The 25520-nt window shown below is 46.2% G+C and overlaps 2 protein-coding genes across 3 annotated transcripts; one reads left to right on the top strand and one right to left on the bottom strand.

Annotated features, from left to right (window-relative positions):
* Positions 1-4555: 4555 nt before the first annotated feature.
* On the bottom strand, positions 4556-20246 carry VPS52 (VPS52 subunit of GARP complex). 2 transcript variants are annotated; one of them, XM_047101915.1, is made up of 20 exons: positions 19880-20245; positions 18927-19011; positions 18728-18780; positions 18467-18542; positions 18201-18268; positions 17725-17900; positions 17181-17331; positions 16792-16892; positions 16548-16680; positions 16351-16408; positions 15863-15996; positions 15232-15387; positions 14641-14759; positions 14118-14241; positions 13748-13843; positions 13524-13631; positions 13234-13299; positions 5554-5665; positions 5231-5349; positions 4556-5028 (listed from the first exon to the last, which is right to left on the bottom strand). In XM_047101915.1, the coding sequence occupies exons 1-20, from the start codon at positions 19967-19969 to the stop codon at positions 4882-4884; spliced, it is 2172 nt and encodes a 723-aa protein (XP_046957871.1). In that variant the 5' UTR covers positions 19970-20245; the 3' UTR covers positions 4556-4881. The 2 variants fall into 2 exon arrangements, with proteins under 2 accessions (XP_046957871.1, XP_046957872.1); XM_047101916.1 differs by lacking the exon at positions 15232-15387 and having other exon boundaries at positions 19880-20246.
* Positions 20247-20349: 103 nt separating this feature from the next.
* On the top strand, positions 20350-25473 carry RPS18 (ribosomal protein S18). Its single transcript, XM_047101894.1, has 6 exons — positions 20350-20410; positions 20884-20982; positions 24771-24857; positions 24942-25043; positions 25142-25233; positions 25356-25473. Exons 1-6 carry the CDS (start codon positions 20408-20410, stop codon positions 25429-25431), a joined length of 459 nt encoding a protein of 152 aa, XP_046957850.1. The 5' UTR covers positions 20350-20407; the 3' UTR covers positions 25432-25473.
* The last annotated feature ends 47 nt before the right edge of the window (positions 25474-25520 follow it).

The following is a 25520-nucleotide window of genomic DNA, read 5'->3' as shown; positions in this document are numbered from 1 at the left end:
ATCACTATCGTAACTACGAAGTAACAATGAGCACACATGACATTTTGAAATTTCTGCAACTAGAAGGTGATAAGGTGACATAAAAATGACTGTGATGTCTATTGATAACAGTCACAGGTACTGCTAATTCTGCTGTGGTGGTTGCCTACACTTATCATTAGAGGAAATGTTAAGCTGCAGCTCGAGGTTAGAGAAAATAAAATGTAATTTTTCCTGATCCTCATTCACAGAGCCTTTAGGATCTTGGTTAAGAGCCCTGCATTTGAACCAGGGATGTTTCAGCGGAAAGGGAGCCGGGCCAGGAGAACATGTTGCTCTCTGCCCGTGAGCCTTGTGACCCTTAGTCCCTGCTACTTAGATCCTGTAACTGTCCTGGCTTCTGTCTTTTCCAAAGCCTGCCTGTTCACTTTATCCTTCACTTCTGTAAATATCCTCCCAATAAATTACTCTTCTTAATTTGTTGCTTCTCCACAGATAGCTACTTCCTCAGCCCCATGACTCCCAGCCTGGAGTCATGGAACAAGAAGTGAATGTGGGCAGAGAAGATTCAAACCACTGAGGGGCTGGGTGGTGCTGGACTCAACTTATTCAAGCATGAGAAGCAGGAACAGCATCCTCTCACAGGGCAGGTGTGTGGATTTCAGTGAGACGAAATATCTGCTCTTATGAGATCAAGGACTTTGATTTATTCTCTGTTGAATCCTATCAGTGCCTATCACAGAACACAGAAGGGGGTCAATAAATATACCTTGGCTTAACGGGTGTATCTGAATCTGGAAACACTTGAGAAACTCCAAAATGTAACATGAATTGCTGTATCCATTATTCCCAGGATGAAGAGAACAGATTCCTATTCTTACCCTCAAAGTTTTGTGTTGGTCTTGCTTTCTCCTTCTTTCCTTGAATCTTTGCCCTAAGTCTCTGTTGGAATCCAGCTAATTTGCCTTCTGATTTCCTGAAATTAAAAAAAAAAAAGCCACCCTTCTTAAGTGGAGGGAGGATGGGTCAATAATAGGATGGGGAGAAAGAAGGATGTCCTTTATTTCTTTTGTCCTACCTCATTCAGTGGTCCGGAAATTGATGCCGAGATGAGCATGCCCATCTTGCACAGAAACAGAGCTGTGAAACACTAAGTAAATGTTTCCCCGAGAGCCCAATTAAGAGATAACTCAGGGCAAACCGAGGGTACAGTGGTAGAGAAATAGAGGGAAATGATATTTCTTTAAAGGACAGAGATCCCTGAGCAGTGTTGGAGAAACGCAAGGGGCAGTGATGTTCATCAGATGTTGAGTTTCAGCCTGGGGGTCACAAGGTTCTATCTAAGCCAAAAGGCTTGGGTGCCTGGCTGGCTCAGTCGAGCATGTGACTCTTGATCTCTGGGTTGTAGGTTCCAGCCCACCATGCGTGTACAGATTACTTAAAAAAAAAACAAAAAAAAAAAACAAAAAAAACCTTTTGGGATGCTTGAGTTCACTCAGGTCATGATCTCAGGGTTTAGTAAGCTAGAGTCCCTCATCCGGCTCTGCAGCATGGAGTCTGCTTGGGATTCTCTCTCCCTCTTTCTGCCCCTCTCCAGGTCATGCTCTCTCTCAAAATAAATAAATAAACTTACAAAAAAAACCACTTTAATGTTTATTTATTTTTGACAGAAAGAGAGAAAGAGACAGAGCATGAGCGGGGGAGGGGCAGAAAGAGAAGGAGACACAGAATCCGAAGCAGGCTCCAGGCTCTCAGCTGTCAGCACAGAGCCGGACGCGGGGCTGGATCTCACGAACCTCCAGATCATGACTTGAATCGAAGTCAGACGCTTAACCGACTGAGACACCTAGGCGCCCCCCCCCCCCCCGCCAAAAAAAAAAAAACTTTAAAAAGGGCGGGGGGGGGTGTAGGCTGAAGGAAAACTCTCAGTTGCTTCAGTGTGAAGGGAGCATGAGAAAAGCTTCGTAGTCTTCTTCAGCAAGACGAAGCATCAGAGCCTGTGAACTGGGAACGACCCCATCTCCTGGTCGATGCTGCCCCCTGGAGGTCAATGTGGATGTTGCGGCTCCCTTTCACGCAGTTATGTCTCATCCGGGTCCCGAGAAACTGTTGGATGAGCGTTCTTATGGATTCTCCCGGCGAGTTCCATGTCCCCGAAAACTATGTGCATACCTCCGGGTTCCCTCATCAAGGGTCTCCTCATACTACAGCACTGCCCCTCAGTGAGCCCTGCAAAATAACGCGCTTACCGCTCGTCTGAATATTTGGGTTCGGAGATGGATAGAAGTGGTCTGTAGTGCGCGAAATCAAAGTGCCTGCCTGCACAGCCCTTGTCCCATCCGAACATTAGTTGGCTTTCGATGAAGTCTCCTGTCTTGGAGGCAGTCCCCCTCGACCCTTTCTCTGGGAACCCGCTGTTTTGTCAAAGCGGCCTGTGCCTCCCCTGTCCCAAGTCCCAGATCCTGAGCGAACCTCCTTCTGTGCCCCTCACGCTGAGGCTGCAGTCAGATCAAATGTGATGAACATCTGGATCCGCTAAGGTTGAGAGCTAAAAGTGGGGAGGGTGTAGGTGGTTCGAGGAATGAGAAGTGGGAAAGGAAGGCGGAGGGACAGAGAGTTCCGGGGGAGAGCTTGCGGACCCCTCTGAGCCCAGGACACCAACACCACCGCCTAGCATGCGGCAGGCCTCAGGGAATGTGTGGGGCAGAGTCAGGCAGGGTAAACCTGGAAGCACGCCGAGAGCAGGGAGCGAGGGGCGGAGGCGCCGGGTGAGGTCAGTTAAGGACACTGCCCTGGTTCCGCCTCTGAGGTATCTGGGCCAATCAGGAGCCGCCGACAGTCCCCCCAAATCACCCCGTCCCCGCCGCACTTTAGCCTCCGGCGCCCAGGCTCTCAAAGCAGTGAGGAGGCAGCTTTGATGTCCGGCTTCCAATCAGAGTGAGGCTCTCGGAGATGGGGCGGAACCCAAAGAAGGCGGGAGCGAGAGAAGCCACCCCATCCGCCACGCCCCCACCCCGCAGCAGCCAATCCGGAGAGTCTGCCAGGCGGGACAGTTCCTACTCGGCCAGCCCACGCGTGTACCTCTCTCTCCACCTCCCGCGCCCTGGGCGGTTAAGGACCCAGCCTTCAGACTCTGGCGGCGCCCTCCAGGAACCCCCCACCGCGCCCCTGCCTTGGCAGGCCGGGCCCGCATCCAGAAGGCCTAAGGGGGAAGCAGAAATCATTTTCTTTCCATCACTCGCTGGGACCTGGGAAGGAATCCTCAGGCTATAGGGGAGGAGGAAACATCCCCAGTTACCATCCCTCCCACCCCTAGTCTGTCTGTGCCTTACCCCTTAGGACTTGAAGGCGCCTCCGAGTCTCTCCTACCTAGTCTGAGTTCAAACGAGGTGTATAGGTGGAAAGCAGCAGGAAGGCTCCAAGTCAAACATAGAAATGGATGAGACAGACCCACTGCAGACCTGTCCTACACCTGCCTCAGTGGTGTAGGTGCTACAGCCCTCCATCAAGGGTTGTGCCAGCCAGAACCAGAGGAGCTCAAAAGCTGATGTTCAAGGAAAGGAGACAGTCCCAGGGTCAGTTTGGGGCAGGGATGCAAGGACAGACCATAGTGGGGAACCAAGGCAGCCATAGGACAGTGCCGGAGGCTGCACAGCCATGTTCCCAGCACTTGATGCATTAGCCATTTTAAACAGGGGCCACATTCCTCCACCAGGCTGGTTACTCATGAAATAGTTCCTGCCTAAAACCAATGCCACCACTTCTTTGGCCTGAAGTAGTTAAGAGTTTATTATTGGGGGGGGGGGGAGGGCGCCTGGGTGGTTTAGTTGGTTAGGCATCCAACTTTGGCTCAGGTCATGATCTCACAGTTGGTGAGTTCGAGTCCCATCGGGCTCTGTTGACAGCTGGGAGCCTGGGGCCTGCTTCAGATTCTGTGTCTCCCTCTCTCTCTCTGCCCTTCCCCCGCCTGCACTCTGTCTCCATATCAAAAGTAAATAAACGTTAAAAAATTAAAAAAAAAAAAGTTTACTACCAGTACCTCTTCCTTATGGACACCCATCAGAAGGGAGGTAAGCCCAGGAGGTAGCCTGAGAGGAAAGGTGACCCTGGAACAGAGATGGGGCCACTTGAAGGCCCAAGGAGGAAAGAGGAAGGAAATGGGAAAGGTGTGTTACATCATATTAAATATTTATTGTTTTCTGCAAACTGACCTTGGAGTAACTCTCAAGCCAGGAGGGGATTGGTTAGTGTTCAAGTTGCCGAGATCTTAGGTCAAAAAGCCATAGAAAAGGGGCACCTGGGTGGCTCAGTCATGTTCTCTTGGTTCGTGAGTTCAAGCCCTGCATCGGGTTGCTGCTGTCAGTGCACAGCCCGCTTGGATCCTCTGTCCCCCCCACCTCTGCCCCTCCCACCTTACACTCTCTCAAAAATAAATATTAAAAGAAAAAAAAAGCTACAAAAAACAAAACACTGGGGGTGGGGCCAGGGGAGAGGAATCAATGACTTGGAGGCAGTTTCACCTTTACACCAATTCCAAGAGCTGGGGCTTTTGTGACTCAGGACATGGTGACAAGAGTTGAGTAAACCAGAGACCAAGGCAGTGAAGGTTTTACTGGGGAAAGAAAACTTGGGTGTATGTGTGTGGGGGAAGGATGGTGAATGAAATAGGGAAAATGATAAAGGTGTTTTGGAAGGCTAGGGGGAAGTGGTCCTGGGAACCTGAAAACAAGGAAATTCAGCTTATCCTGATAAGGCAGGGTCCGGGGAATGAAGGCAGGGTGAGGCATGTCAAGGACCTGGGAGGCAGAGGGAGAGCTGGAAAGGAAACCCCAGGTGAAGAAGAGTCTGGGATAGGGTACAGAAGTCCATGGAGAAGGCCAGTGGATCCCAGGATCCGAGACATCAGAAGTTGGGCTTGTGCTTCTTGAGCTCCACCATTAGATGATGAATGTTGATGAGCTCAGCCCTGGCAGGGAGAGCTCGGAGCTGGGGCTGAGAGAGCACACGGTGGAACCGATGATAGAGCTGGATCAGCTGGGTCAAAGCTCCCTGGTCAGAGAAAGTCATGGAAGGATCATGTGGGGTGGTGCTAAAGATGATGTTAGGAATCAGGCTAGGGCTCATCCAGAATTCTGGGCATGCTGGTAGTTGACGATCAAGGGTCACTCGGATGATGCGAGCCCAGGGAAAAGAGAGGGAAAACAACTAGTGACAGGGTGGGGCAAAGTGAGGGCTGGGAGTTGTAAGTCACCTGGATGATACTGGTCCCATTTCTGAAGTTGGTGAAACTCCGCATTACATCCTGACTCAGAGACTCCACTGATGATTTCCAGGAACTACCAAAGCCACGGATCAGCTGAGTAACCCGGGCTGATGGCAGGAGGAAAGAGAGAGGGTGTCAGAGAAGGACTTGGCTAGGGTGATCTTTGTCCGAAAGTCCTCCCCCAGGCACAGCCTTCCTCGGCATCCAACCCCATTTTCCTACTCTACCCTCCTCATGGGATCTGCACCCTCTCGTTTTTCTTTTCCACTCACCTTACCACTGAACCCACCACTACCACATCATCCTCATACCTTCTTCCCCTCGAAGCCGCTCAGCCTGTCCACGCTCAATCAAAGCCTCCGCTTCCTTCACAAATGCCACCAGACCTCCAAAAGGGGGAGACAGCAACTCTTCAATGAATTCCTGTAGAAATACACATATACACAGGGTCAAGGGGCCCTGGTGTCAGCACCTTTCCTTGCGGATCATGACTGACCGGGTCCTCAGAACACTCCCAGAGCAAGTTATATACTTTAAGACACCACTGGTCTCAGGGGTAGGGGAAATCTCCAAGGATCCCCTTCTTCAAAAACAAAAACCAAAAAACTAAACTTGAGCTGGAAGCAGAGTAACAATAAATTGGGGTCAGGGCCGGAACCAGAGGGGTGGGCGGCTGGGAGAGGCAAGGCTACCAGAAGGCAAATGGCCATAGCAAATCTGCTATCTGGAAACGGAGAGAGTCTGATGGCAGACTCAGGTGGAGAAGCAGAGCCTGGGTCTCTCATGAGAACCTCAAAGAGGTACTGATGTAGATCCAAGTGGATTGCGTCTTTCAGCTATTACAAAGGCAGAGACAAATCCTCTTGAAAGAAAATATCCTCAGGGTGCCTGGGTGGCTCAGTCAGTTGAGCTTCCGACTCTTGATTTCGGCTCAGGTCATGATCTCAGGGGCATGGGCATCAAGCCCTGCATCAGGCTCCATGCTAAGTGTGGAGCCTGCTTAAGATTCTCTCTCTCCCTCTGCCCCTCTCCCCAGCTCATGTGTTCCCTCTCCTCTCTCTCTCTCAATCTCAAAAAAATAATTAATTAAAAAATAAAATTACTGAAAAAAGAAAAATATCCTCAATCCCATTTTAGGCCCATATGACTCCCCCTGATCATAAGAGCAGGCAATCAACTCAAAGATCATCAGACACATAAGAAAGGAAAAACTACCATAAGAATCAGTATAGATAGTAAGCAATGGACTTAGACCTGCAAAGATTGCCAACATCAGAACTATCAGATACACAGTGGTTGTGCATTCTGTATGAAACATTCAAAGAAGCTAAAAATATAGACACAAAGATGACCACTCAACAAGATTAGGAATGGGCTGGTGAGGTGCCCCCCGATTCTAAACTTTTTTTTTTTAATTTTTTTTTTAACGTTTATTTTTTTGAGACAGAGCATGAACAGGGGAGGAGCAGAGAGAGAGGAAGACACAGAATCCGAAGCAGGCTCCAGGCTCTGAGCTGTCAGCACAGAGCCCGACGCGGGGCTCGAACTCACGGACCGTGAGATCATGACCTGAGCCGAAGTCGGACGCTTAACCGACCAAGCCACCCAGGCGCCCCCTGATTCTAAACTTTTAAGAATTTAGATAAAATAAGCTAAAACTATGTAAAGCAAAATTTGATAGAACTACAGTAAAAAAGTGACAAGTCTACAAATTTCAAAGCATCTCTTTCAACTACTGATAAGTACACGCAAAAAAAAAAAATCATTAAAGATGTAGATAATTTGAACAATACAATTAAAAAGCTTGGATCTCCACACTGAGCAATTACAGAATACACATCCTTCTCAACCATGCATGGAGCATTTATAAAAGTTGATCATGTACTAGGCCACAAGTGAATCTAAACAAATTTCCAAAACTCAGTACCAAAAACCCCACATTCTCTACCCACAATGTAATTTAGACATTAATTTAAAAAAAAAAAAAACCTTTGATAAATAAGAAAACCAGTTTTTGGAAATTTTAAAATACTCCTCCAAAAATCTCATGGATCTAAAGAAGAAATAATTGAAATATTAAAATTCTTAGAACTGACTTATTTCAAAAATGCTACATATTTAAACCTACAGAATTCAATAAAAGCAGTACTTTGAGGGAATTTCATTGTTTTAAATCTTCGGAAATGCTTTTGTTGGCAAGTTCTATGAAACTTTCAAGGAAGAGATCATTTCAACCTTAAACTCTTTCAGAATAGAAAGAAAGAAGGCATATTTCCTTTCTACCTCCTCCTCCGAATCCAGTATGACTCTGGTACCAAAACCATACAAAGACAGTACAAGGAAAGAAACTCAATGGCCAGTATCACCTATGGACAAAGAAACAAAAATTCTAAATGAATTAGATCAAATCCAGAATGGTTTAACATTCTTGTTTTTTTTTAAATTTTTTAACATTTATTTATTTTTGAGAGACAGAACACAAACAGGGGAGGGGCAGAGAGAGGGGGGAGACACAGAATCCGAAGCAGGCTCCAGGCTCCAAGCTGTCAGCACAGAGCCCGATGTGGGGCTCAAACTCACAAACCGTGAGATCATGACCTGAGCTGAAATTGGACGCTTAACCAACTGAGCCACTCAGGTGCCCTTAACATTCTTTTCTTTTTTTTTTTTCTTAAGTTTTTTTAATGTTTATTTATTTTTGAGAGAGAGAGAGCACGAGCATGAGTGGTGGAGGGGCAGAGAGAGAGGGAGACACAGATCCAAGGCAGGCTCCAGATTCTGAGCTGTCAGCACAGAGTCCGACATGGGGTTTGAACTCACGAACTGTGAGATTTATGACCTGAGCCGAAGTCAGACACTTAACCAACCAAGCCACCCAGAAGCCTCTGGCAAGGTTTAACATTCTAAAGTCTACAAATGTCATAAACCATAAAACTGATATGAAGAAAAACCATGTAATTACCTCAACCACTGCAGAAAAAGCCGTTCTTGATTAAAAATTCAACACCCATTCATGCTTTTAATAGACAGTAACTTCTGGCCTACTACAAATTAAACACCAAAGTGTTGGTGAGGATGTAGAGAAAAATGAACCCTCGTGCACTGTTGGTAGAAATGCAAACTGGTGCAGCCACGGTGGAAAACAGTATGGAGGGTCCTCAAAAAATTAAAAATAGAATTATCATATGATCCAGTAATTCCACTACTGGGCATTTACCCAAAGAAAACAAAAACACTAATTTGAAAAGATAATATGCACCCCTATATTTATCGCAGCCTTATTTACAACAGCCAAGATATGGAAATAACCAAAGTGTCTATCAACAGATGAAAGCACAAGGAATATACAATGGAATATCAGCCATAAAAACGAATGAAATCCTGCCATTTGCAATAACATGGAAGGACCCTGAATGTATAATGCTAGCTGAAATAAGTCAGTCAGAAAAAGGCAAATACCATATGTGATTTCACACATATGTGGAACTTAAGAAACAAAACAAAGTCAAAAAAAGAGACAAACCAAAAAGTAGACTCTTAAACACAAAGAACAAACGTGGTTGCCAGAGGGATGGAGAGTAGGGGGAAGGGTGAAATAGATTAAGGAAGTTCAAAGTACACTTATCTTGATAAGCACTGAGACATGTATTGAATCATTATATTGTACACCTGAAACTAATATAACACTGTATGTTAATTATGCTTGAATTTTTAAAAATGAAGTAATTATTGATAGGTAATGAAAAACTAGTAATGATAGTAACTCTTGGCATGCTAGGGATTGAAAGGAATTTTCTCAACCTGAGAAAGGGTAACTATAAAAAGCCTACAGCAATGTTACCCTTAATGGGGAAATGATGAAAACATTCCTTTTAAAACTAAGAAAAGATAAGGGTTCTCACTGTCATCACTTCTACTCAACTATTCAGCTTTGTGTGGAGGTACTAGCCAGTACAGGAGGAGAATAAAGACATAAGAAATTAAAGACTTAAGGATTAGAAAGGAATAACTAAAACTGTCATATCTACATAGAAACACGCACACACTACCTCCAGAAATGTTTAGAAATAAAAAGTTAAGGAGGTGGCTTTGTATATGGTTGATACACAAAAATCAATAGCATTTCTTTTTTGTTTAAATACATCTTTAAGTTTATTTATTTATTTGTCTATTTAGAGACAGAGCGTGTGCACGTGAGCAGGGGAGGGACAGAGTGAGAGAGAGCATCCCAAACAGGCTCCACACTGTCAGCACAGAGCTCCATGTGAGGCTCCATCCCACAAACCAGGAGATCACGTGAGCCGAAATCAAGAGTCAGACACTTGGGGCACCTGGGTGGCTCAGTCGGTTAAGCGTCTGACCTCGGCTCAAGTCATGATCTGGAGGTTCGTGAGATCCAGCCCTGCGTCGGGCTCTGTGCTGACAGCTGAAAGCCTGGAGCCTGCTTTGGATTCTGTGTCTCCCTCTCTCTCTGCCCCTCCCCTGCTCGTGCTCTGCCTCTCTCTCAAAAATAAATAAACATTAAAAAAAAGAGTGTGACACTTACCCAACTGAGCCACCCAGGCACCCTCAAGAGCATTTCTACACGGCAATTCAAACAACAAGAAAATTTCTTTTAAAAATGATAATATTTAAGTAACAAGTTTATTTAAAAGGCAAATTCTAAAAGAATAGATCAGGAAGTCTGAACAATTTGAAAGGAAAAAAGTTAGCAATTATTCCTAGTACTCCTAGTAATTATTCCTGAATGTGGGTTTATTCCTAATAGGAATAACTACAGTAACAACTCCCAGTACACTAGGGATTGAAAGGAATTTTCTTAACCTGATAAAGGGCATTTACAAAAACACAGCAGCATTATTCCTAATGGGAAAGTGATGAAAGCATTCCTTTTAAAATCAGGAACAGGACAGGGGTTCTCACTATTGCACACTATTCAACTGTTCAACATTGTCAGAGAGGTCCTAGCCAGAACAGTAAAAGATCAAAGATGTAAGAAATTAAACACAGAGAATTAGAGAGGATTTATTTACTCCTAGTAGGATGAAATCTATATATTACACCTACCTAGGAATAACTGGCAAAAGATCTGCAACGTCTTTGTGTTGAAAATTATAAAAGGTTATGAAAAGACATTAAAGACAGGGGGCGCCTGGGTGGCTCAGTTGGTTGAGCGTCCAACTCTTGATTTCAGTGCAGGTCATGGTCTCACAGTTTGTGAGATCAAGCCCTGCAATGGGCTCTGCACTAGCAGCTTGGAGCCAGCTTGGAATTCTCTCTCTCCTTTCTCTCTGCCCCTCCCTTGCTTGCTGTCTCTCTCTGTCTCTCAAAATAAATAAACACTAAAAACAAAAAGTTAAAAAAAAAAAAAGACATTAAAGAATATCCTTAAAAATGGGGAGCCAAGGGGCGCCTGGGTGGCGCAGTCGGTTAAGCGTCCGACTTCAGCCAGGTCACGATCTCGCGGTCCGTGAGTTCGAGCCCCGCGTCGGGCTCTGGGCTGATGATGGCCCAGAGCCTGGAGCCTGCTTCCGATTCTGTGTCTCCCTCTCTCTTTGCCCCTCCCCCGTTCATGCTCTGTCTCTCTCTGTCCCAAAAATAAATAAACGTTGAAAAAAAAAAAATTAAAAAAAAAAAAAATGGGGAGCCCATGTTCATGGATGAGACGTTTCAATACCATAACTATCAATTCTTCCAAACTGATTCAAATTGATCAGTGCAATTCCAATCAAAATCCTTAACGGACTTTTTTAAATGTCAAAATTTACAAGCTGACTGTAAAATTTATATGAAAAATCAAGAGGTCAACACTACTCAACATACTCCTAAAAAAGGTAGAATTTGCGTAATAATATAGCATAATATTTGCATAATCATAGAGCATGTTTGCATTGTTACAAAGCACAATAATTAAAACTGCATTGCAGGTTAGACAAATTGATCAATGGAATAGAATAGACAGGCAAGGGGTGCCTGGATGGCACAAGTCAGTTAAGCGGCAGACTCTTGGTTTGGGCTCAGGTCATGATCTCATGATTTGTGAGATCAAGCCCCGTGCTGGGCTCTGTGCTGACAGTGCAGAGCCTGCTTGGGATTCTCTCTCTGCTCCTTCTCTGCTTTCTCTCTCTCAAAATAATAAACATAGGGGCACCTGGGTGGCTCAGTCGGTTAAGCGTCCGACTTCAGCCAGGTCACGATCTCGTGGTCTGTGAGTTCGAGCCCCGCGTCGGGCTCTGGGCTGATGGCTCAGAGCCTGGAGCCTGTTTCCGATTCTGTGTCTCCCTCTCTCTCTGCCCCTCCCCCATTCATGCTCTGTCTCTCTCTGTCCCAAAAATAAATAAACGTTGAAAAAAAAAATTAAAAAAAAAAAAATAATAAACATAAAAAAAAAAAAAAGAACAGAGACAAAGACACATTTTGCTATCTGACAGAAGCACACTGTGTATGGAGAAAGAAAGGGATTTTCTATAGTTCTGCTCCCATCATTTTCTATACATAAAATATTAAATTAGATTCCTACCTCACATCATACACAAAATCAATTCCAGGTAAATTTAGGGCTTAAACGTAAAAACCAAAATTCTACATTAACAGGAAAATGTAGTATAATATTTTTCTGACCCTGGGATAATGTAAGATTTCTTTTTTTTTTTTTTAAGTAGACTTCACACCCAGCACAGAGCCCAATGTGGGGCTTGACTCATGACCCCGAGATCAAGACCTGAGCTGAGATCAAGAGTTGGACGCTTAAACGACTGAGCCACCCAGGCGCCCCAACATTTCTAACAAGACAGAAAAATAAAGATCAGTAAAGTCAATCATATTAAAATTAAGATTAATTTTAAGACAAGACAATTAAGATGGACAATTAAGATGTCCATCTTAAGACAACATAAAAAAAATAAAAAGATAAAACACCGAAAAATATCTACAAACTATATGATCAAAACATTGGTTTCATAAATAAAATTAATACAAAAAAACTTTTATAAATCGAAAAGAAATACACAGGGGCTCCTGGGTGGCTCAGTGTCAGGTTGTGAGTTTGAGCCCCACACTGGGTGTAGAGCCAACTTCAAAAAAGAAAATAAATAAAAAACAAAAACTTTAAAAAAACAAAACTAAATAATTATTGCCTTACCATACATACCTACATATATATATATGTGTGTGTATATACGTATATATATATATTTTTTTTCTTTCTGTTACGTATTTTTAATTTTTTTTTTCCAACGTTTATTTATTTTCGGGACAGAGAGAGACAGAGCATGAACGGGGGAGGGGCAGAGAGAGAGGGAGACACAGAGTCGGAAACAGGCTGCAGGCTCTGAGCCATCAGCCCACAGCCTGACGTGGGGCTCAAACTCACGGACCGCGAGATCGCGACGTGGCTGAAGTCGGACGCTTAACCGACTGCGCCACCCAGGCGCCCCTGTTACGTATTTTTAAATTTTTTTTTTTCAATGTTTATTTATTTTTGGGACAGAGAGAGACAGAGCATGAATGGGGGTGGGGCAGAGAGAGAGGGAGACACAGAATCGGAAACAGGCTCCAGGCTCTGAACCATCAGCCCAGAGCCTGACGCGGGGCTCGAACTCACGGACCGCGAGATCGTGACCTGGCTGAAGTCGGACGCTTAACCGACTGCGCCACCCAGGCGCCCCATATTTTTAAAAGCAAGAACATGGTAAACACAACATATAGGTCAAGGGGAGACCGTGAGAAGCGAGGAAATGGAGTGAGGAAGAATTCAGTGTTTGAATGCTGGTTATTGCCAAGGCGTGTAGTGGCTTCAGGAGCACGTATATTATAAAAAAAAATACAAAAGAAAATAAAGCTGACCAATAGTTGCAAGTCTGTGTACCTAAAATACTTTAACTGCCACATCCTACACACACAGACACACACACACACACACACACACACACACACACACAGAACTGAAAACAGCACACAAGACCATCCTTTCTTCTTCCCCACACCCCTACCTGCGTCCGAGCATTGAGCAGCTGCTGGAAACTCTCAACCTCTTTGCTGTCATCTGCAGCCCGCTCCTAAGGGACGACAAAGGGAAATCTCAAGTGTGGGGAGAAGCAGCCCTTCACTTCAGGATATCCTCTTCCTTCCGCATTTACTGTACTTGGCCAGGCACTGTGCCAGACGCCAAGAATAAAACATGGAACAAAACCAACATCATGTCTGTCCTCAGGGAGCTAACAGAGCAGTGGGGGAAGCCAAACTCTCTGGGTGGGGAGGAAGGGAGAAGCAGTGTCTGTACCATCAGCACACCCAGCATCATGTCGTAGTTGTTGATCAGGAACACCAGCTGCTCCTTCCTTGAGGAGAACTCAGCTGCCACCCGGAGGACAAAATTCTCCACTTCCACCTGGAAAAGTCAGAAGAAGGAGGTAACACAAGTGGAGGCAAGGGCGCACGGCCCTCCTCACACTCAGGTGGCTGCGGCAGCTGGGCTGCTGGGAAGGCTGTCCTGCCCGCCCTCACCTGTAGCTGTCCCAGCAGCTGCATCGTCCGCTCGTTGGGAATTGTCTGATTGATGCTGACAAGAGCAGAGGAGAATTCTGCATATCGGCGTGTGATCTTGGGGAGACAAAGTAGGAAGAAAATTCACACCAACCCCCTGCCCAAGTCCCTGGGAGCTGGCCAATTAACCTTTATGACTCCTACCTCCCATCCCTCTAACCAACAGTGCCCAGCTCACCCTGAGTTCACGCGCACTCCTACACTGCCCCCTCACACAGTGTGCCCAAATATCCAGCCAGGCCCACAACACAACTGGACACCTGGCCAACCCCACAGTGAAGCTAAGAGCCCTGCCTTTCAGAACCCCTTTGTTACCCTTGTCCTGTCTTACATAGTGGGGCCGAGTATCCAGCCCCCCAAGGCGCTGAGGGTCAGTGCTTCGGACACTCTGGACGTTCATCTCCAGGATCAGCTCAAACCGTGGCCAGAGCAAGGCAAGCACCTGCTCCCAGTACCTGCAGGCTTAATCAGAATCAGAGATCAGCTGGCAAGAAACAGGGGGGTCGTGAGGAGCAGTGGGTCATGTATGGAATTGTTGAATGACCATATTGTGCACCTGACACTAATAGAATGCTATATGTTAGCTAACTGGAATTAAAATAAAAACTTAAGAAGTCAGTAAGAAATGGGGGGGGGCAGGGGAAGAGTTTCTGTGGGGGGAACCCAATTAACAGCTGATGGCTGGTGGAAGCAGGACTGGTATGAAAGGTGAATCAGAAAGCAGTACTATCTCCAGGCAGATGAATGGGAGTAAGAATCAGGTATCAGGTCAGTAGCAGTCCAAAGGTCAGGGCAGGGTCATGTAAGACTATGGGTTCAAGGGCACTGGGCATCAAGGACCAGAACTCAGTGACCTGTCCAGGGCAGGAACATCCCTCTTCGCTGCAATGTTGCGGAATCGGAGAACAATGTGGATACAGAGAAAAACAGCAATGGCATCGTAGCAGTCAGTGAGATAGGACTCCAGGTGTTTCTATGATTCAGGGACAAACAGAAGATTGGAAAAGAATGTTACTGTGTCATTCCCAGAGGCTATGGACAAATGCATGTGCTCCTATGGGGAGGTGGCACTGGAAGGAAGGGAGGGAGAGGTGTGATCTCTCAGGAAATGCTCCCTCCTTCCCTGTCCACTGGCCACTCACAAGGTCCTGCTGCCTTGCCCATCAGGATCTATGATCACAAGCCCTTCACAGCAGAATTCAGGGCTGAGCACTATTTCGGGGGCCCCTCTGTTTTCAGATGTTACTGCCTGAGTGTGGGTCAGTAGTAAGGGTAACCTCAGGACCCCAAGCTTTGAGGGTTTCATATACTCTGCGAGTACGAGATTTAGACATTTTAGAATAAGGGAATCCTGGTTTCAGTACCACCACAGCTAGGACTCCACTAAGGTGTTAAAGAGGACTGAGGACAAAGAGGTCTAAGGGCACAGGAGCTGGGGATCTCACCAGGGTCATGCTGAGTGTACGGCCCATGACAGCATTGAAGAGCTCGTGCGCAGCCGAGCCAGACACAACAAAGAATTCACAGATGAAAAGATATTCACGGCAGGAATTGTCTAGGAGGGCGTAGTGCTGGCTGCGGAAGAGGGCCTCGAAGGGATACTAGGATGGGAGGGGTAAAGAAGAGAAACAGAAGGGATGGATCCCAACACTGACTCCCCAGAGACAGAGCTGGAAAACCATTGAGCCTGGGTAATGAGAGCTCAGGAGGCCCTTCCCATCTGACCCAAGTGCAGACTGAGAAAGAGCAACCTGAATGTGTACTGAAAGGAGGAGGGGGGACAAGGGGCACAAGAGAAGAACCTACCCCCACCTGCCGTTTTTATGCGTGCATTCACCTCCACAACCTGCCTCATGACATGTCATGCCCCTCAGCCAGTCTCTCCCTCTATATGCCCCAAAGTCAACAGTCTTAACCCTCCTCACATCACAGAACGCTCGGGTGACCTGAGAAGGCCACTCCCAGTTCTAAGGAAATTGATACAGGGACCTACCGAATGGGTGGCTTTGCCCAGTCTGGCCTCCCCTACCCAAGGCTCAGCATCCCCTCACGACAGACTCTTGTGCCTTCTCCTACCCTCTGTTCTCCCCGCTGTGCAGTGTGGGGCACCAGGATGGGGGCCTCCAGTTCAGTGGGGGAGATGACAGAGCCACGAGTCCCCAGGGTGAAGATGGTGTTCCTGCTGCGGAGGGAAGGCTTCGAGAAGAATCGTGAAGGGTCAGGGAAAATAATAAGATCACAACTGTGACATACTCAGAGACCCAGTGCCTTCAGGGACTGGAGGCAGCTAGACACAGCCTAGATGTCCCTCCTTCCCAGTACCAGGACCTCACTCTACCTGATACTTGTGAATGGGCTTCAGAGAGCTTCTATCCTCCCTGATACCAGATGCAAAACCATGTGTCAAAATGATGTGTGCCTTTTTCTGGGAAGGCCACAGCCTTCATCATATTCTCAAAGGTTTTGGTTACAAAGAAAAAGGCAAGAAGCAATGCCTTTGAGGCTGAGCTGGAAGTACCCTCCCTGTCAAGGGCTAGTATGTGGGTTCCTCAGGTCTAGGATATCTTTCTTTGCTGTGTCTTCCACGCCCATTAGATCATCCTTCTCAGCCACTTCCTCGTACTAGAAAAAAGAGAAAAGAGAACTGGTAACCATCTCTTCCTACAGTGATAAAAAATTTTTGTCCACTGTCCAGCCTTGCCCAGAGGTGGTCCCTCTTCCCAGCCCACGTTCCTAGGAATGCCTCTCTCCCTGGCCTCACCTGCACCTTCATGAGCCGCCCCAGGTAAGAGCGATAATAAGACAGGTAGATCTTGCTCAGTGTTTCCACATATTCGTCCCTGATCTCTTTTGCTGTTGCTCGTTCATTGCCCAGTAGAAACTGATAGAAGAACCTGGAGGGGCCAGGGATGAGTCAGTATCCCTGCCTCCCCAAGAAAGCAGACACTACAATAGGCTGCTCAACACTTCAGAGGCCATCCTGAGCCCTTCCTTCAGGTGGTGACCTGTATTTCAGCAGTGCCGTCTGGGGGATCTGATAGTTGGTCATTGGTTTTCTGAAGGAATAAATCTTCTGCAGGATGAATTCTCGGATCTTCGTCACTGCCTAGACACGGGGGACCAAACACAGGGCATGAAGCTGCAACCTTATTACTGTTCAGGAAGTGGTGGGGGAAGTACCAAATGTTAAATATTGGAGGATGAAGGATAGAGAATACCTCTTCAGTATTTCTTTAAATTTTCAGGGGAACCCAGAGACGTGAGGATGAGCTCTGCCAGGTAAAGGTAGGGTGAAGTTTTGGGGACAAGCTACAATGAGCGCTGCCAGGGAAATCTAAGTTGAAGGTGTCAGGAAGAGTATTATCATCTCTGGGCTATCATCCCCATCTCTCACCTTGACCCGGAGCCGGTCGAGTATGCCTCTGACATCTGCACAGGCCGCTGTGCCTCTAGCCTCCTGCTCTCGGACTGCAGCTGCCTTGGCATCCAGTTCCTGTAGCTGTTCCAGGAACCTGGGCTCTGTCACTGGGGCCTCCAGAATTGCCCTGGGTAGCAGGGATGGGTGGAAGGGGTTAGGAGGGAGACCCAGACATCCCTAGACCCCAAACCGTATCCGTTATATCCACCGTCTCCTCTCCCTTCTCACACTGTATCATGTAGTCAGGATACATGTACAAAGTTTTCTGTTCCTGGAACCTCTGCCCCTGCTCCCATGCCCATAAGCCTTGAAACTGCTCACTACCTGCCTGACCCTGGATGATTCCTAATCTTGGATGCCTAACGCATGCATCAAGATTGAAAGGGCTGTCAACCCACCCAACAGTTTCTGGAAGGCACCTGATGACATGAAGCCCGGAGACCCACGTGATAAGTAAGGTAGGTCACCCCAGCCTATCTACCTGCTACAGACATTGTGACTCTTCAAACTGGCAACTCACGTGATCAGAGCAGAGGGCACTATCAGACCATCGACAAGTTCCCCAAGTTTCCCCCGAACTGCCTGGCGGTTTCGAAGCCGAATGTTCATGGCTCCTGACTGTTCCTGCAGTGTCCGGATCTCAGAGCTGATAGAGCTGAGGTCACTCTGAAAAGCTCCCAACATCTGCTCCATGCGCTGGGGGGAAGACAGAGATGTTGCTGGAGCACCACAGGGTAGGTAGGGAACAAATGGGTCGCCTAAGTTTATTGAAGTCTTCGGTATCAGTCCACGAGGGTATCAGGTGATGAGGTAAAAAGCACCCCAAAGGTCACTGGCAAGCAACATTAGTTATGGCAGTAACAACAAGAAAGGCTGCTGGGGTCATCCTGAAAATGAATCTAACTATCCCCATCTGAGGCTGATGACCTAAAGAATGGCACCAGACACCATGATCTGGTTCAGGGTTATTAGGGATCACAGGTCATAGTTACTAACCTCAAGAACAGCATCGCAGGCTGTAATCTGGTTGTGCAGAGATGCTATGTTCTCACTCTCTTGGATATCTGACCCACAAAAAGTCAAGGGGCCTCACCATAAAGTTGGAGATTCTCAGACCTGCAGGACCTCTCCAGTTTCTCCCTGAGATGACAGAAACTTCAGAGAGAACATGTCAGCCCCCACCCCCACCCCAGGCTGCCTGCACCATACTCCACAAAATCCCTATTTTAATAACATCACCCTTTTTCTCTACTGGAGGATACAATCCCGAATGGATTTCTGCTCAATCTGCTGTAGCTCCAGCTCAACCTGCTTTGAATAGTGTCGGAGATCCACGCCCTGGGAGAACAGAAACATGGCAGCTTAGGAGAAAGTCACAGTGAAGGGACACTGGGACAGAATCAACACAGGACTAGAGAATAAGACACCAGGGTAACATTATAAGTCCAAGAGACTGTTTCCTTTTTTAATTATTTGAAGGGAGGGTAAGTGGAGGGGCAGATCAGTATAGCCGAAAGCCTCACCGTTTTAAGAGCTTCCTTTACTAATTCATCCTCCAGATTTGCCTGAATGTGAACTGGAAATAGAAGTTTATCGTAAGGGTCCAGCTCCACAGCTCCCTCCCCCAACTGAACATCTGTCCACCAATCCCAGACTTATTATTTCCAGCCCCCTTGCTTCTCAGATCCTCATAAGCAGTCTGCATCCACCTCTATCACTTACCATCCACTTCATCCAGGATGAATTCATCAGAGGAGATGTCCAACTCTCCAAGTTGCAATGGCTCCTGAAGACCAGGACCACCCCCCTGGAGAGGGACAAGTTAATGGGAAAGGACACAGGAAGAACATAGGGAGAACAAATATAATGGGATAATCCGCAAACCTTCAAGGCATGGTGGGAGAGGGGAGAGGAGGATGGGCCGGAGTTTACTAGGGAGCCATACGTACTGAGTCAAAAAATTCCAAGAGTTTCGCATTGTACCCAATCTACTACTTGGGGCTTATAGGTAGGGAATACGACAAAGAAACAGGCAACCCACGGAGAGTAGAGGTGTCCCAATGGGAAAAATCAGGAGTTGCAGAGGACAGAGCAAAACTTACAGTTGAATGCAGGCTTTTCCAGACTCCTGCTATCTCAAGTGTTCTATCAACAATCCCTCTGGGGAGCACCAGCCTTTCTAGAAACGTCAGCTAACACATAGCTTTTACCTGCGTGCCAGGTGCCACCCTTCATATACTCATTCATCTCACCATAATAATCAACAATCTATATGGTACGTCTTATTATTTCGTTCACCTTATATGTGTATAAAGCACGACCGAGAGACTGGTTAACTTGCCCCAAGACACACAGCGTGTAAGTGGCAAAACTGGAATTGGAACCCAATCTGACTATAGAAGCCATGTTCTTAACCTTTACACTACACTGCTTCTCCATCCTGCCCCCAAATCTGGAAATTAATTGAAATTGTGCCTCTGGGAAATTGACTCTTGGCCACTCTGTTTCCGGCTCAGACTTAAGTCGGGTCCCAAGGAGGGGATACGGAAAGCCAAACAGGTAGCATCATCGGTAGCAGTCGGGCTCCCACCCTTGTGCCTAAACCCAGCCCAGGCCTTTCTGACTCGAGGACGACCGGACAAGACTCCGTAAGAGAAAGAGCCCCGCGTTCTCACCAGCGGGCCCTCCTCCTCCTCCATATCTGAGGCCCCAGCCCGCAACATCAGCTCTCGGGCAGCTGCCGCCATGGTCGCAGCGGCGGCCATTCCGCGCAGCCTCACTTCCGGCAGCTGTCAGTCGCCGAGTCCGTCCCTGGAGTGGAACTACAAATTCTAGAAGGTCTTGAGGAGCCCGAAATCGTTCCCAGATACTTGAATTAAGTTGTTTTGACTCCAACCTTCCCTCTTCAGCCCTAACCACTTCACCCAACTGAAAACGGAAATTGGAAGTCTTAAGCACTATCCCATCCCGGAACCTTTGCCGCTCTCACACCAAAGAACTTTACGAATTGTAAAGGGAGGCAGCACCGGAAGTTGTAGCCATCAATAGCGACTCCCAGAAGTCGACTAGGCTCTGGCACAATTTCCTGAAGCGCTCCTGCAAGATAGCTCCGCCTCTTCCGTCTGGTAGCTATATAAGGATACGACGTCACTTCCGTTCTCTCTTCCACAGGAGGCCTACACGCCGCCGCTGGGGCCGCCGCCATGGTAAGCTTGGGGTTAGTGGCGGGATCTGGCGACATCGGAACTGGGACACAGAAAGTCTGCTATTAGGAGGCCGGAAACGGCCTATTCTCCTGGTTCGTAACTTTCTGTGTGAGTCTTTGGATGGCGCCTCCCGGGGAGGAATAACTAAAGACATCTGGGGAGTGGGCCAAAGGAAGAGTCCCTCCCAGAGCGCTCGAAAGCGGCGAAAAGGTTGGGCGTGAATGGGGACCTCCAGTGTCTGCCACTCAGAGTGTGCTTTTGGGAACGGGCAGAAGACCTCCCCCCTCCTAAAGTTTGCGTTTTCCTGGGCCTGAACACTTCATGTCCTGGTGTCTGCAGCACTGAGGAGAGTTTGTTGTGAGAAAACTGAAGGGGGGGGGGAGGGGGTCGTTGCTCCCTGTGTGACAAGCTTAACGTTACTGTTTGATGGTAGTTCATTCGTGATGTCTGGTTTCTCCCCCAATCTCTGTCAGTCTCTAGTAATCCCTGAGAAGTTCCAGCACATTTTGCGAGTACTCAACACCAATATCGATGGGCGGCGGAAGATAGCCTTTGCCATCACTGCAATTAAGGTAAAGTAGGGTAAGGAATGGAGACTAAAAATGATACTTAGGTTAAGACAGCTGTAAGTGAGGCAGGGTTGAAGAAACACACGTCCCAACTAGCTGGGTAAAAACAAAAGAATGGTTAAAAGAGTGATTAATTCTCCTAATCCCTCGCCACATTAACCCCAAAAGGTAAGTAAAGAAAGCCAGAGAACAGTCTGAGTAGAAGCCAAGATAATTTTAGGGGAAAGGGAGTGGGTTCCCTTGTCTACCAGAATTCACTAAAATTTTACTGGACCATCAGCCATGATCCTCTTGTGAGGTTTGTTCTAAATTTGGTTTCTGATTCCTACAGGAGTGCATCATAACAGCAGCCATCACTGTGGGAATACATACACCCTAGAAATTGTATAATTGTACATGGGGGGGGTACATAGAAATGGAACAGATTCCCAGCATGAAGAAACCAATAGTTGGGAAGTAGGAGGGTGTCACTACATCATGAGCAGGTTGTTTAACTCTGATGCCGGAGGTGAATGAAACGCGTTTCCTGTTTCTGTTGATGGGAACAAGTGTTTGGTTCATTCTGTGAATTAGGTCAGGGAGCACAGGCTTGGATGATTCCCTTCACCAACCTGATGAACTGGGCTTCCAGATGGAGACATTATTCTATTGTATTTTTTGGCCCGTACGTATAATTGTGGAATGGCTGAGTGTGTTTTCTCCCCTTCTGTGGACATCATGGGGGCGGGTATAGTCCCTGTCTTGCTCACAATCCCCTGCTTCTGGTGCATAATTGGTGTATTTATGCAGTGTTAGGGAATGGATCCAGGATACTGTAGCCTGGTTTCAAAAAATTTAAAGGAGACAAATATAAAATAACTTGTTAATTTAGAATTGTATATCCTAGCTTTGATTCATCAGATCAAATTCCTTTGCTTTTTCATGTTATACTGCAGGAAGCACAGCTTTCGTTTTTTCTTAAACGGTGTATAAAAAGATTGCTTTCTTTGGTTATTATGTGAAACTAGTAAGATGGTGTAAAATATAGTACTTTTTTCAAGCGTTGGTATGAGGCTAAAATGGGATAGTGAATACAGACAGGCACAGCATAGAGATGTATATGGCAGGCTCAGTTCCAGGCAATAAAGTGAGTCAAATGAATCTTCTGGTTTCTTGTTGCATATGCAAGTTATATTTACACTGTAGTCAATATTAAGTGTGTAGAATTATGTCTAAAAAAATGTGTGTACCTTGATTTAAAAATACTTTATTGCTGGAAGAAATGCTAATCATGAGTTTTCAAGGAGTCATAATCACAGATCACTGTAATGACTATAATATTTAACTAAAAAGTGAAATATTGTGAGAATTACCAAAATGTGACACCAGCACAATGCTTTTAGGAAAATGGCACCGATAGATTCGTTTGACACAGAATTTGCCATAAGCCTTCATTGTGTAAAAGAACAAAAACCACAGTATCTGCACAGTGCAATGAAATGAGATGTGCCTGTATAAAAGATGGTGATGGCTAATGGAATGCTTGTGTTAATCCCTTTCTCTCTGCCTCTTTGAAATTAACTGGTTTTGTATTTACTTTCATTAAATATGTGTTTGTAGTCCACTTAACAATTTAACCAAAGGACTTAAAGGTAATTTGTGAGTTTTGTAATAAGTCTCTTATTACACTTTGCTTATCACTGGGAAAGGTTATTCCTAGAGATAGACGATACAGAGGTTTTTGCTAATTGTGTGGAGAGCCAGCAAATGCACCTAGCTCTTTGGTGAGAGAACTAAAGCTTGGAGAGGGTCTTTTCTAAAGATCCAGAATGGGGGGGAGGGGTTAATAATTAGAAAGTGGAAGAAAGTGGAGGCTGGGTATGAGGAGGGATTCCTCAAAAAAAAAAAAAAAAAAAAAAAACAAATGGTAAGATTAATTGGATGGGGAAGGATGAAGAATGGAAACTGACTCAAGCAGAAGAGGATATTGAGAAATAATACAGACCTTATCAGATTATTGTATACCAACGATCCTTTCCTAATTGTTTTGTTTCCACTTGAAGACTTTTGCTGTGTCCATTTAAGGTTGGCTGGTTTTCTGCCTTTCCTCTAAATCAGGGTGATACTGCCATCTGTGGGTTACTTGGAAACCTGGGAAGTAACCCACTGGCCATGTTTGAAGAATTCAGGTCCTGTCCCATGAGTAACACCGCATTAAATACTTTCTGAGAATAATATTATTAATTTGGTGCCAACTCTTCTATTATATGGTCTAGGCCATTGGGCTACAAATAATGAGTGATGGTCCCCTGAGTATACTCTTCTGGATGGAGAAAACAGAGGTGGTCTCCTTGGCTGAGAAAGGGGATCTAGGGTCCTAACTTAGGAAGTTGGCGAGTTTGTATCAGTCTACAAACAGGGCTTTCAAAAATTTTAGGTTAACAGCAACTTTTTAACTTAATTATGGAAAAATTTTAACATTGAAAAGTAGAGGGCAGAAAATTACTAGCCCCTATGAATATCGTCTAAAAATATGAACTCTTGTTTTATCTACACTCTTCCCTATCATTTTAAAGTAAACCTCAGACATACTATTTTATCTGTAAATCTTTTATTTTTTTCACATTTATCTGTTTCGAGGGAGAGAGAATGCCAAACAGGCTCTGCACTGTCAGCGCAGAACCCTATGCGGGGCTTGAACCCACAGACTATAAGATCATGACCTGAGCCGGAAGTCAAGTTGGACGCTTAACTAAGCCACCCAGGCACCCCTATCTGTAAATGAGAGGCTTAGACTTTAATATCTTCTGATAATTTGATATTCCAGGTCATTTCTTACAGAGAGGAAATAAGTCTTCGTTTCCTGGGGCTACTGAAACAAGCTACTTATTGGCTTAAACCAACAGAAAACTTATTCCTATTGTTCTGGAGGCCAAACATCCAAAATCAAGGTGTGAGCTCCCTCAGAAGGCTCTAGGAATCAATCTTCTGGTGGTTGCCAACAGTCCTTGCTATTTCTTGTCTTGTAGCTGTGTCGCTCTTCTTATTACATGGCCTTTGCTCTGCGTCTTCTCTTTTTGTGAGGATACTAGTCATTGGATTCAGGGCCTGCACTAATCTGGTCTAACCTCATTTTAACTAAGTATATTTGGAATGACCGTTTTTCCAGATAAGGTCACATTCTAGGTGGACATACAGTGGAGTGAGGGGAGGGGCACTATTCAACCTGGCACACCATCCTTCACCATTCAGGTGCAAATTTGGGTGGCAAAGTACCCGTGTTGATGCCGGCACAATGCCACCAGTGTGTTAGTTTTCTTGAGTTTGGTTTGGGTGGTTAGCTCCCTGTGGCCTGCTCATCTCTGAGCACAGACCATCAAGTTTGTGATCTTAGAAAACTAATCATTGCGATGAGGTGACCTGCCCAAAGGACTATGGCCCTTAGAGACCCAGAGCACCACAATCCCACCCCTTGATCAACCCTATTACCCCAAAAGTCCTTACTCTTGCTGCTGCATCCACGTTGAGAGCCAAGCCTTTGGTCCTCCACAATGCAGAGACTAGAAGGTACCATTCTTGGGTGCTGCTGCAGTGTCTTAAGAGCCATCACTTGATGAATGTATGTGTTGAGCAGTATGAAAAGATGTGCTTTCTTTTGGACCCGCTCCTGAATAAAACCTTTTCTGTTTAATGGTTAGGCTTTGTATCTAAAAAAGTATAGTGCAGTGGGTGGTTGCAGGCTGAATAGTGGGGCTTACAAACAAACAAAAAAAAAATCAGACTCAACCCCAAATTACAAAACCTCTCCTCAGGGTGTAGGGCGAAGATATGCTCATGTGGTGTTGAGGAAAGCAGACATCGATCTCACCAAGAGGGCAGGAGAGCTCACTGAGGATGAGGTGAGGACAAGGAAGGGGGTGCTGTGGGCTGGGCCTGCCTTGGAAGGGAGGCCATCCGTATCTGACCTTTGTCCTGCTTGACAGGTAGAACGTGTGATCACCATTATGCAGAATCCACGCCAGTATAAGATCCCAGACTGGTTTTTGAACAGACAAAAGGATGTGAAGGATGGAAAATACAGCCAGGTGTGTATTGAAATGGGAGAGATTAGAGAAAGGCAGGGTGTCCCATTAGAATTAGTCCTGGGAGGTCAGTGGGTAAAACGTTGCTCTTCCAAATCCAGGTCCTGGCCAATGGTCTGGATAACAAACTCCGTGAAGACCTGGAACGACTGAAGAAGATTCGGGCCCACAGAGGGCTGCGCCACTTCTGGGGGTGAGTGGGGTGGGAGTCTCCTCTCCTTGCCTGCCCCTAGACTCCCAGAGGTTTCTCATGCCCCCCACGTGTTTCCTTTATGTTGTGTATGACCTGTGACCTTTTTCTCTTCTCACCTGCAGACTTCGTGTCCGAGGCCAGCACACCAAGACCACAGGCCGCAGGGGCCGCACCGTGGGTGTGTCCAAGAAGAAATAAATCTGTAGACCTTGTCTGTTAATAAATAGTTTATACACCTAAGTCTTCTTTGTATGTAGTTCTCTCCTTTATTCTGGGGACACTGATCC

This window comes from Lynx rufus, unplaced genomic scaffold, assembly GCF_022079265.1.
Source record: "Lynx rufus isolate CCGP_SWC_20201006 ecotype Redwood Valley unplaced genomic scaffold, mLynRuf1.p SCAF_6, whole genome shotgun sequence".
In the NCBI taxonomy this organism is placed as follows: Eukaryota; Metazoa; Chordata; class Mammalia; order Carnivora; family Felidae; genus Lynx; species Lynx rufus.
Note: the sequence above shows the minus strand (reverse complement) of the source record. Positions and strands in the feature narration are given on the sequence as shown.